General features: G+C 37.7%; 1 protein-coding gene across 1 annotated transcript in view; it reads right to left on the reverse strand.

Moving 5' to 3' along the window:
* Nucleotides 1-10,964, reverse strand: part of LOC112524114 — a 22,129-nt gene that overhangs the window by 1,727 nt on the left and 9,438 nt on the right. The window contains exons 7-23 of the mRNA XM_025133769.1: nt 9,192-9,267; nt 8,096-8,555; nt 6,642-6,974; nt 6,334-6,543; nt 6,115-6,213; nt 5,744-5,816; nt 4,239-4,366; nt 3,863-4,148; nt 3,533-3,762; nt 3,336-3,460; nt 2,686-2,803; nt 1,295-1,350; nt 1,081-1,174; nt 786-1,014; nt 628-699; nt 439-548; nt 290-352 (exon numbers count right to left, since the gene is read on the reverse strand). Of these exons, the coding sequence (XP_024989537.1) occupies nt 290-352; nt 439-548; nt 628-699; nt 786-1,014; nt 1,081-1,174; nt 1,295-1,350; nt 2,686-2,803; nt 3,336-3,460; nt 3,533-3,762; nt 3,863-4,148; nt 4,239-4,366; nt 5,744-5,816; nt 6,115-6,213; nt 6,334-6,543; nt 6,642-6,974; nt 8,096-8,555; nt 9,192-9,267 (2,762 nt within the window). The remainder of the gene's footprint in view (nt 1-289; nt 353-438; nt 549-627; nt 700-785; nt 1,015-1,080; nt 1,175-1,294; nt 1,351-2,685; nt 2,804-3,335; nt 3,461-3,532; nt 3,763-3,862; nt 4,149-4,238; nt 4,367-5,743; nt 5,817-6,114; nt 6,214-6,333; nt 6,544-6,641; nt 6,975-8,095; nt 8,556-9,191; nt 9,268-10,964) is intronic.

Below are 10,964 nucleotides of genomic sequence, written 5' to 3' on the forward strand. Positions count from 1 at the left end.
AAAAGTAATATAGATAAATGATGGCTAAATCTTTGCTTTTTGGGAGGGTAGGATATAGGCAGGTGCTGTTACTGATAAGACCCCAGCTTGTGGAAACGGTAAGTAACACAAATAGAAAGCACAAATGAAAGCCAAAGATTAAGGGGAAAGTTTTTTTAAGATAGGATTATCAAACCCAACCAAACAAAACCAGTATATCCCACCCGCAGATAGGATTATAAAGGAATGCAAAAGTAATATAGATATATGATGGCTAAATCTTTGCTTTTTGGGAGGGGGGTCCAAATACCTCAAGTTTCATTTGGCGTTCGAGAAGCTTGTCTTTTGCTTCTAGTGCCATGGCTGCTGTATCCTAAATGATCCAAAACATTCAACAGGGTTACAGAATAAAAAGAACCATTATTCTTGAGTACTATTGTACTTTCTAAGGGAAGTTACCCCAGTCGCAGTCTTTCGATATTTCGCCTTGATTTCCTCTGCTGTCCTAGCTTTTGGTTCTGTTATGGCAGAGCCACCTTCAAGTAATCTATCCCTCTCTGTTTGCTTGTCTATATGACACAACAGAAATGGTTAGTGTATGCCAAAGCCAAATTATGTTCTGCAAAAGAATTCAAAGGTTTAGTATACTTGTCTCAGTCTGGCTCTGAGTCTGAGGAGATAGTGTAGGGGACTTCGGTTCGACCTCGATTCTCTCTACAACTGAACAGAAAGTTAAAATATTCAAAAAGGAATAAAGAAAAGGCATGAAATGATGGAGGAAAAGAAGAGAAAGAAAAATGTGGAACCTAATTTGATTGGCTCATCAAAGTTCTCTCTCAATGTAGAACCTGATTTGATTGGTTCATCAAAGTCATCTCCCAAATCTAAATCTGAAACTGAAAAAGGTGCCCTAGAAAACAAGGCTTCTAGCTTAGGAACAAGAACGTCTCGAGTTTCTTCAATATTCACATTCTCATTTTCTTTTTCTCGCTTTATGCCCTTGATGATACCACCAAGTAGTCCTGTTGGTGCAGTCTGTAGCAACAAAATGCGAATGAATTCAGGAGTTCTAGGAAGCGAAAGAACAATCTAGAAATCAACCTGTTTGTTCTTCTGGCTAAGAGAGAATTTAAGAGCAGCCTCTGCAGCTTCCGCAACATCTTTATCATGAAGACGAGGTAGAGCCTCTGGGATCCTAAATGATGCCAAAAGCGATGAATCAGTAGGTTGTATGGCAGAGAAGGGGAGTCGTGATTGTGCACATACATGAGCATGTGTGTAAGAGAGAAAGAGAGAGAGAGACAGACAGACAGACCTGAAGTCATTTTCAGAGGTGAAAAGAGATATAATAGCAAGTTCACGCCCATACACCTAATAGATCAAATAACCAAAATTAAAAAAATTGAAGTACAATTACAAGCTGTATCAAGAAAATTTGATATTGCATAAAAATATAGTCATGAAGACCTCTATTTTCATCATGCTGATTGCCAAGATGTTGAAATTAAAGAAAGTTAATAAAGAAACTTAACAACGCTAAGTATTCAAGGAGCATGCAAAACGCCCATCAACATATATACTTTGACCCAATTCTGGGTGAATCACTACATTGTTAAGCACTATTTCAGCCTGTTTAACCTGATTATATGACCCTTGGGCTGAAATCAGACAACAATTATTCACTTCATCAGCCTGTTCCATCCAACACGCCCATGTACTCTAACCACAATAACTACACTCAAAAAGAGCTCAGACTTGATTAAATGTTTAAAAGATATATATATTCTTTTTCAAGATTCTGCATTAGTTAAATATTTTAGATTTTGAGTTTTTAAGGCCTGTGCTAGGTTGGCTCTCATGACAAGCCTAGTAGCACACAATTGCAATTCGGTAGCTTGGTGATAAAGCCTCCATCTATGCATAAGGCACAGGATTTAAATGTTACTCACTCCGTCCCAAAATAAATGTTCACAACAAAAAAGGCACACAGTTATAGAAATGTGTAATCATTTCACTTTTTAAATAACTAAATAACAAGTTTACCGTAATTAAGGATAGATTGGAATGTATACACTTAGAACACTTATTACGGTACAAATTAAAATGGAAATGTCGACACTTTTTCGGGGACGGAGGGAGTAACCCCCCCCCCCCCCCCTCCTATGGATCCAAATGTAAAGATCAAGGAATAAGAAAAAGATCACCACAAGAATGAAGCCTTGCATATAAATCTAAGTGGATACTCTCAATACTTGTAAACTGATATCATACTCCCTTCTATGAAAATCGCAACAATTGCCACTTTGGGATGTCTCATTATAATTAAAGCCATCTTGGGCCAGCTTCTAAACTAACTATCTAGTTTCCCCTTTGTCATCATTACCATTATTTGTAGTATTGAATTTAATATGGTCCACAAGATTTTGAAAACCAAGACCACCCCTATTTCATCATGATTGAAGATAAGCTAGACATTGGCAAATAGTCAAACACTTCTATTAGCATGCTTGTAGGTTTAGCTGTTACAACTTTCTTATGATGGAGAGCGTAAGAGGCAAATGGACAGATTCCATTCTCTTGTGCCAAGAGTACTCAGTCGCAACAAAGCCTTTAGTTTCTCTTCGACCAAAAGTAGTGGAGACAATTAAAGAAGAATATCAAACACAGATGATAGCAATTAGATGACGGAGAGAGGAAAAAGCTAACCATTGTTATATGCCCATTACCAGAAGAACTCATTGTGTTCTCCATGTTAGTCATGAAGTTCCATCTAAGAATGGACATTATAGAAGTTTCTGCCAGCACTTTAAGGTCTGGCAAGGACCTGCAACAAGATAAGTTCATGACTCAGCAACAGGCTTCTGTACAACCTATCAAAAGATGCACCGTATGTTTACATGACAAACTGTTATAACTGCGAAAAAATATGTAAACAGGATAGATGCCTATTCAGTTGTATAATATCACATTGTCAAATAGTATCTCATATCTCTCACATAACCTCGTTAATTATCTTTCCTACGCTACTGTCATTCTTCGTATTTACTTCCCCTAATAATGGGCCTTTAGGTACTTTATCAACAGGGATGGAGTGCTAATGTGGTCACGCCTATAAGGGTACAGGCGTACTACAGAAATGTGGGATAGAATCATTTGAGTAATGGCACTGAATACGAGTCAGGCTAATCAGGTAAAGCAGCACTTATGTCTTATATAGGATGAAGTACCAATCCATTAAGTAGGAACAATTGTAAAGACGCGCAATAGCCCGAGGTCGGATAAATCGACCAACTGATAGGTTAAAACCACATAATATGCTCCTTATACAAAAGTTTTTGAAGGAATAAATACTTGACCTGATCTCAACAACCCCAGTCGAATATACTAAAACCACTCCTGATTCCAGTTCATTTTTCTTGAAGATAGTAGTCCAGCAACATTGTTTCTCTAAATCAACTTTGCAGATGAAGTCTGGCTCCCCCTGATAGGCTATATATTAATATAATGCAGCAACAAAGATGAACCTGAAGATGACGTAAAACCAAGTGTGCACCTGAATTAGAGACTTGGTTGAGTATAAAAGCATTGAATCCTCACAACAAACTAAGATCAGCGAGTCAACAAAATTCTTCCACAATTCAATGCCTTCACTCGAGATATTTACTTCAGTTGAATCACTGTCTGGCTCAGTGTGGGACTGTAAAGACTCCTTTCCATCTGTGGAGTCCTGGGATGAGTTCACAGTATTCTGTACCGACAATTCTGGGACAGAAAACTTTTCCTCTGCAAGCAAACAGGTTCCCTTAGAAACAACAAGAATGTTCAAAGATAAACATAAATAAATTACCTAATAACATTTCTTAGTGTAACAATTGCAACTTGCCTAAAATGTATAAAGAGATTGCAGCTGACTCCTTCGGATTTACTGACTGGGAGCAGATTTTTTTACCACTACTACTATCCACAAGGATGATTTGTGCGTCTTTGGTCAATATGAAAGCCACTTCCTTTGGTGGATCACTTGGAGATGTGTTTCCAGATTGCTCAGAATCATCAGTATCAGTTTGTGAATATGTTTTCATGGCCAGAGAAACGACCGGAGAACTAGAGCTGACTAAAAGATCTGTAAGAAACACTACTGATGATGATTGAACATCTAGTACGGCAACCTAATATGCAAAAATGAGTTAGTAATGATGCTTCGAAGCTTTGAATTTCCAATCAACTTAAAATTCAAACACCGTCGTTATGATGCTTACCTTACCACATTCATGTCCAACAACAATTCTAGATCCAGAAAATGTATATTGTAGACTTCGCACAGGAGAATCTAGAAGAGAAAATACGGCTGTTGATTGCCATCCATTCCCATGGTGCAAATCAATTTCTGTAAAGCATATGCAGTGTCTACTCAATTAATAAATAAAAGAAGAATGAATAAAACTTCAGAAGGAATTCCAGCAATAGAGTTTTCAGTGGTGTTGCTATTATGTTCTTGTTGCACTCTCAAGTAGACCAGATTTCTCATTGAACACAGACAAAAATTTAATCACCCTATAGATCAGCACATTTTTAGCTTTTGTTTGTTCCTATTTATCATGACTATTAGAGAGTGGGTACTCTGACATCACACTTGCCAAGATCAGCCTGTTAAGAGCAAGGGTTAATTGCGTCTTCAGTGTTTTTGTGTCTATGCTAGTAACTTAAGTTTCATCAAGTGTCAGGCTGTCTGCCCATCATTGACCCTTGGGATCTATGTATTCTTGGTTGCTCTTAAAATAATAATCATGCTTTTCGAGAATGCCCTTGTTCACAGTTTATTCATAAGCATTATGCACAGTCTTTCTCATCCCAAATGAGAAATCCTAGGTTTCTTAGACTTCACTGTATGGGCCATTCACTAAATCATGCCACATGCACGTTACAACCAAAAGGTGACAGTTTCTTTACAAAGAAATAAAGACAAGAATATTCACCTTGCATAAACATTCACCAACTTTCAAATTCCCAAGACTCCAGCACATTACATAAAATCAATCCCATCCCCATGTGGATCTCCTAAAAGTTTACCCCATGTGAAAGTTCTGAATGAAACAAGCATCTTAAATTCCCAAAAATTCACACCAGAAAAGCCTTTCACCATAGGATCTTAAAAATTGGTACCATTCCAGTATTGAACCACTAGTGCCATAAGGATTAAGGAATTTGAAGCACATTACATAAAATCAATCCCAACCCCATGTGGATCTCCTAAAAGTTTACCCCATGTGAAATTTCTGAATGAAACAAGCATCTAAAATTCCCAAAAACTCACACCAGAAATGCCTTTCACCATAAGATCTTAAAAATTGGTACCAGTCCAGTATTGAATTACTTGTGCCATAAGGATTAAGGAAAACATAGAACAATTTGAAGCACATAAACAACCAGAAATGTGCCTTCACCACTGTATCATTATAGCAACACCTGTAAAACTCTCAACATCCATATGTTAAGCTGGGAATGAAGAAAATTGTTTAATAGTTCTCATTATTTCAGAAAAATGTGCTCTAGTTTAGGAATAAAGGAGTAGCAGAATAACGGTTAACTATGTGGTCACAGCCACTTTAATTTGTCTCCATCCGTATGATAATTGCGGTTATGATATTCAATTATGTCATTATGCAGACATGCTTGAGTTCCTCTGAGAGCAGTAATTAACTTCAGACTGAGGCAAAGGTAACATACAAACAGAAGTATGAATGCAACTGTAACAAAAAGGCACCTTCACGCTTGGTTTCTGTCACAAGGTATGCATTTTTTTCTTCAGATTCTCCAACTAGCTTAAGTAGATGAACCTGTACATACCACACATACTAAACAGTTATCGAATGGAAACTACATATAACCAGGCATCTATCATCTATAAACAGTTAATACTTCCTTCAGCTCATAAAATTTGCAACAATTTACTTTTCAGGTAAGTTTCCAAGTCAAGATTACCTATTTCCCATCATCATTACAAATAAATGACTGTAGTAATTTGGGCCCACTAGTTTTGTTTTAGATATTTGAAAGTAGTCAAATAAAACTAAGTCTCAAGTGAAATGTTGCAGTTTCATGGATCAGAAGTAATTTCAACAAAAAGGTTTGTACCAGACCACAATCATTGCCGACAGCTAAGCTTGATGTTGTAGAGTTAAAATCCAAGGATGATATTGGTGCACTTGCACCAGGAACTTCGGTACCTTCCACCTGGGCACATATGTTAAGCTCCAATTATGAAGTTGCTGCCATTCATTTAGACGAATGATTTATAAAATTCAATGAAGTTTGTTTGTATAGATTTTATAATACTGCACCCATAGCACTAACCTGGAAAGTTAGAACAAAAATTTGTGAGAAAACCGGAAATGTGGCCTCCCATATTCGGACGGAGCCATCTTGATACCCTGCAATATATATTCTCTCAACTCCAATATTTTCATCTGAGGATAGTTGACTGGGAAAGCCACCACTCACAGGCCACTGTGCACTCCCTGTAGTTGTAGAAGATGCTAGTTCATGTTTTGCAGCCAAAACTGTCTTCAAACATGAAAATGGACATAGAGAGAAACTTAGCACTGACATGCAATAAAAGAAAGACTATGATAAGCAAGCTGAGGCTAGCAGGTATTTACAACCTCCTTTAGAACTCTTTGTAAATTCCCATCTTTTTGTATCGAACAGAGCTTTGTGATAGTCATATATGGTTCAACCGTTGGTAAAGTTACAGAGCACTGAACTGCATTTACAGCATGCTTCTCTGGAGCAGATATTAGTCCAGACAAGCAATCATCATCATAAACATGCAATTGTCCTGGGCTGGTCAACACAAAAAGTGTAGTATAACTACTCTCAGATGCACCAACACCAGGTACCAATACTATATCCGCATAAGGACCATTAAGCGTAAGGTCTGAGCGCTTAATACTCTTCAGAGCTTCTAGTCCAGATGACAAATCAAGATTCAAGATCTGCAAAAGGCAGATGATTAATTTATGCAACCTTTGGTAACAGTTGATTGTATAGAATCAAACAGGTAACTGCATATTCTAATTTTCTGCATTTGCTTGGAAAGCTACTCCTAGCATTAATATTTGGATCACGGGAAATTCTATTTTCATCTAAAGCTACACCAACTGTTCAGTGTAAGTTTAAACTTAATTGAAGTCTGATTAAGTGCTACAAAGGATTCAAAGAAAACTCCTTGGGAAACTTGTTAGACTAGCAGACTAGTTTTCATTTATCCAAAATATGGTTTTCTATCTCGATATTGATGAAAAAAACAGGAATAAAAAATAGTTTCTGAATAAAAATCTAGCATCCAGGAAATTCAAAAAACAATGCATACATATATTTATAGGATCAGGTAGGGAAAACAGCAAAAAAATGAAAAATTGAGGAACACTCTGGTAATCGTTCATATGTACGCTATGCACATGTGCATACTAGTAATTTGTAACATGCACACACTCATAAAAACCAAAAAACAACTTCAATTACTTGTGCATACCGTCCAGATTAACAGTTACAAGGTTGTTCCTCAGTTTTTCATTTTTTGGGGTTTCCCCTTGAACCTCCCTCTCTCTCTCTCTCTCTCTCTCTCTCTCTATATATATATATATATGTATATATAACATCAAATGAATTAAGATAGAAAGTTTCAAAAGTGAAAACATTATTGACAATCTATATGTTGGTTGGAGCAAGTGGAAAGAAGATCGGAGTTCTATATGATGATTGGATACCAATGATGTTGTACACGAACATCATCACCATATTTTATCGGAGAAAAATGCCATCGCCTTATAAAGAAACACTATTACAAAATTTGGGCAACAGAGGATTAAAAATGACAGATGCCAAAGATAAGAAGCATATCTATATGACAAAATAAGCTCTAATAAAGACAAAGAAGAGCATAAAGCTGGTTTAAAGATGCTCAACATTGAGCAAATGTCAGATGATACTAGATGTACTAAAAGACAAAAACCACATCGAAGACAATGATTAAGAAAGTTAACATGTATGGTTGGGCTGGGTATAATAATAATAATACAATTGACAGGGAAGATAAGAAGGCTTTTAATGATACCGTTAGGACTTCCTCCGATCCAATATCATCACCTCCATAGACAAAAAGTTGACCTCCATTACCATTATGAGCACTGTTTGCAGACCAACGCAGAACAATGACTGGGAGTCTTCTGTCACCTGAAGAAAATCTTAACTTAATGGCATTATTAGATGATTTATTTGCTTTTTGATCTTTGGTAGAGATTGTAGTTGATAAATTCCATAACAGAATATCTCCATCTACATAACCAACAGCAAGCATTGACCCGTCAGAAGAAACCCAACAGAGAGCACTTATCTCCTTCTCTGCCTGCTCATCCTCCGATTTATAACTGAGACTTTCACGTTTGACATCACTTGTAGAACGAATAATTATTTCATCCTTCAGTTGGAGATCTTTATGGGCTCTGACAAGTACAGCCTTATCTTCAGAAACATCCCATAATATTATCACTCCATTCTGATATGCAATCAGCACTCTGCAGATGAACGAAACTACTGTAAACAAAAGATATATACAGCATAATTTATGTGCTGCACTACACAAGAAAGAAAAGTTCTTATATATGGAGTACCCTGAGATTTTTGTGACGCATTTAGCAACCTGACCTCATAGCCATTAAAAATTGTATCCAATGACCAAGATTAGTTCACCCTATCTGACCTGTAGTAAAGCATAAGCCTTTCTTCTAATATGAAGGTCAGATAGGCATATCTTGGCTGTTGGTCCAATCAATAGCTGTAGATGAGTTAGCTGAAATATTCATCTAGCCTGGTGTAGCTAATGGATCCATTCTCAAATTGGTCTGTCTACTAAAAGTAAATGTGAAGTCTCACGTCTCAAATTGGTCTGTCTACTACTACACGTTAGCACCAAAGGATAAAACAAATGAACTTTTCAACGGAAAAGTGGTTCCGCTTGATTTACATTTGGATGAACTGTTGTATAAGAATAGTTATTTCGAATAACAGAATGATGAGGCTAGAGCACATATATCCATCAATGAACAGTATCATAAGTAACTACTAAGTAGTAAGTATTAATCATAAAGAAAGACATTAGGTTACGACTTGGAATGATAAACCAAATAGGAACGGCTGAAACTTTGCCATGCCTTTTGCCGGAGGTACAAGGTTGGGCAACCAGGCCCACAACAGACTGCTGATCAGGTATTTGAATCCCAGCTTCATCTGCCAAATGACAATAAAGATTTCATAAGATACCACTAGAGTCTCCAGTATTCTCCCCCTCCCCCATTACACCCAAATTAACAATAACAATCATAATACAAGAAAAGATAAAAGTGAGGGTATTTTTGCAGAAAATAGAAGCCAGCATGTAATGGCAAAATGAACATCCTTAAAATTTCGTGTTTACCCCCAATTTCTCACTCTGGTAGTCTAGTTCTCCTTTTTCATTCATCCTTGGTTGAATCAAGCATCCTTCTATGCACTCCTACAAGTCTAAGTCCAACTTCATCAAGGAATTGATTAGGTAATTAAACCATCAAGCATCCAACTTCCATCAAAGAGCAATAAAAGGCTTTCACAAACTTCTTAGATTTGAGAATGTATATCCACTCACCCAAATCTCTCTGCTGTACTTACCTATGTGAATCTTGGCCAACCTCAACCTCTCCTCACTTACAACAGTTCAAATTTCTGAGCATTCAATGGTCTATGTCAGATAGGACCAAAACCATCTGATGTGGTGATGCTTTAGATTCTCCACTGCATCCTTCTATGCACTCCTCCCATGTATCTTCTTTTTCTAATCTTATTCTTCATTGTGTGGCCACACAATGAACCTAAGATTTACATTTCTTCTACACTCATCTTTCGAGAACTAGAATCTTAATGATATATTACACCAGGGAGGCTTTATTAGCATTTGGCAGTTCCATTGGGTTTTGATGCTTTTCTTCTATTTCTTATAATCTAAATATATGATATGAATCAATTGGCAAAATCAAGATTAGCGGCCAAAAGTACCACTAATCGGATGCTTATTAAAATAAACCYTGGAATTCGAGACCCAGTAATCTCCAATGTCTACGACAAGAATCAAAATACTAGAATGAATGCCAACAATGGGGTGGCCGGTCCCTTAAATAAAGCCGTACCCTAATCCTAAAAGATATACCCTAATCCTAAAAAATAGGAAAACATATTTATCCTAATAAACTAATTAATAAYTTTCCTAATCAATTAATTAAGAATAAGGAAATTGCAAACAACCCCCTCTACTTGTTTCCTGCTTCTCTTTTGCGAYGCTGATATATCCGACCCCAGTGTGGGTCGGCCTGAGACGTATCATYACTCCCGCCCCGAAAATTCACCTTGTCCTCAAGGTGAAAGGCAGGAAACAACTCTACCATCTGATCCATCAGCTCCCATGTGGATTCCYCACGCGTTAAGCCCTCCCACTGAATYAGAACTTCCAAGCCTTGATCACCTTTACGAGTTCCGAGCACATCCACCGGCCGACAACCCATCTTCATACCTTCATCTAGACCTGCAGGTAGCTCYARTTCYACCCGCTGGTCTCCTATCGCCGCTTTCAACTGYGACACATGGAACACCGGATGTATGGTCGACGATGGCGGCAGTTTTAATTTATAGGCAACCGCTCCCACCCGTTCCAATACTTCAAAGGGTCCGTAAAACCGTGGAGCCAACTTCATATTAGCCCGATGAGCCACCGAAATCTGTCTGTACGGCCTCAATTTCAAGTAAACCCGGTCACCCGCTTGAAAACAAACATCTCTCCGCTTGCCATCCGCATGAGTCTTCATGATTTGTTGGGCCCGATGCAACTGTACCTTAAGTTCCGTTAGCACCTCATCCCGTTCCCGTAAATATCGGTCCACCTCAAAAGTAGTCGCCGC

The sequence above is a fragment of the Cynara cardunculus genome, assembly GCF_001531365.2.
Source record: "Cynara cardunculus var. scolymus isolate 2C chromosome LG 13, CcrdV1, whole genome shotgun sequence".
In the NCBI taxonomy this organism is placed as follows: Eukaryota; Viridiplantae; Streptophyta; class Magnoliopsida; order Asterales; family Asteraceae; genus Cynara; species Cynara cardunculus.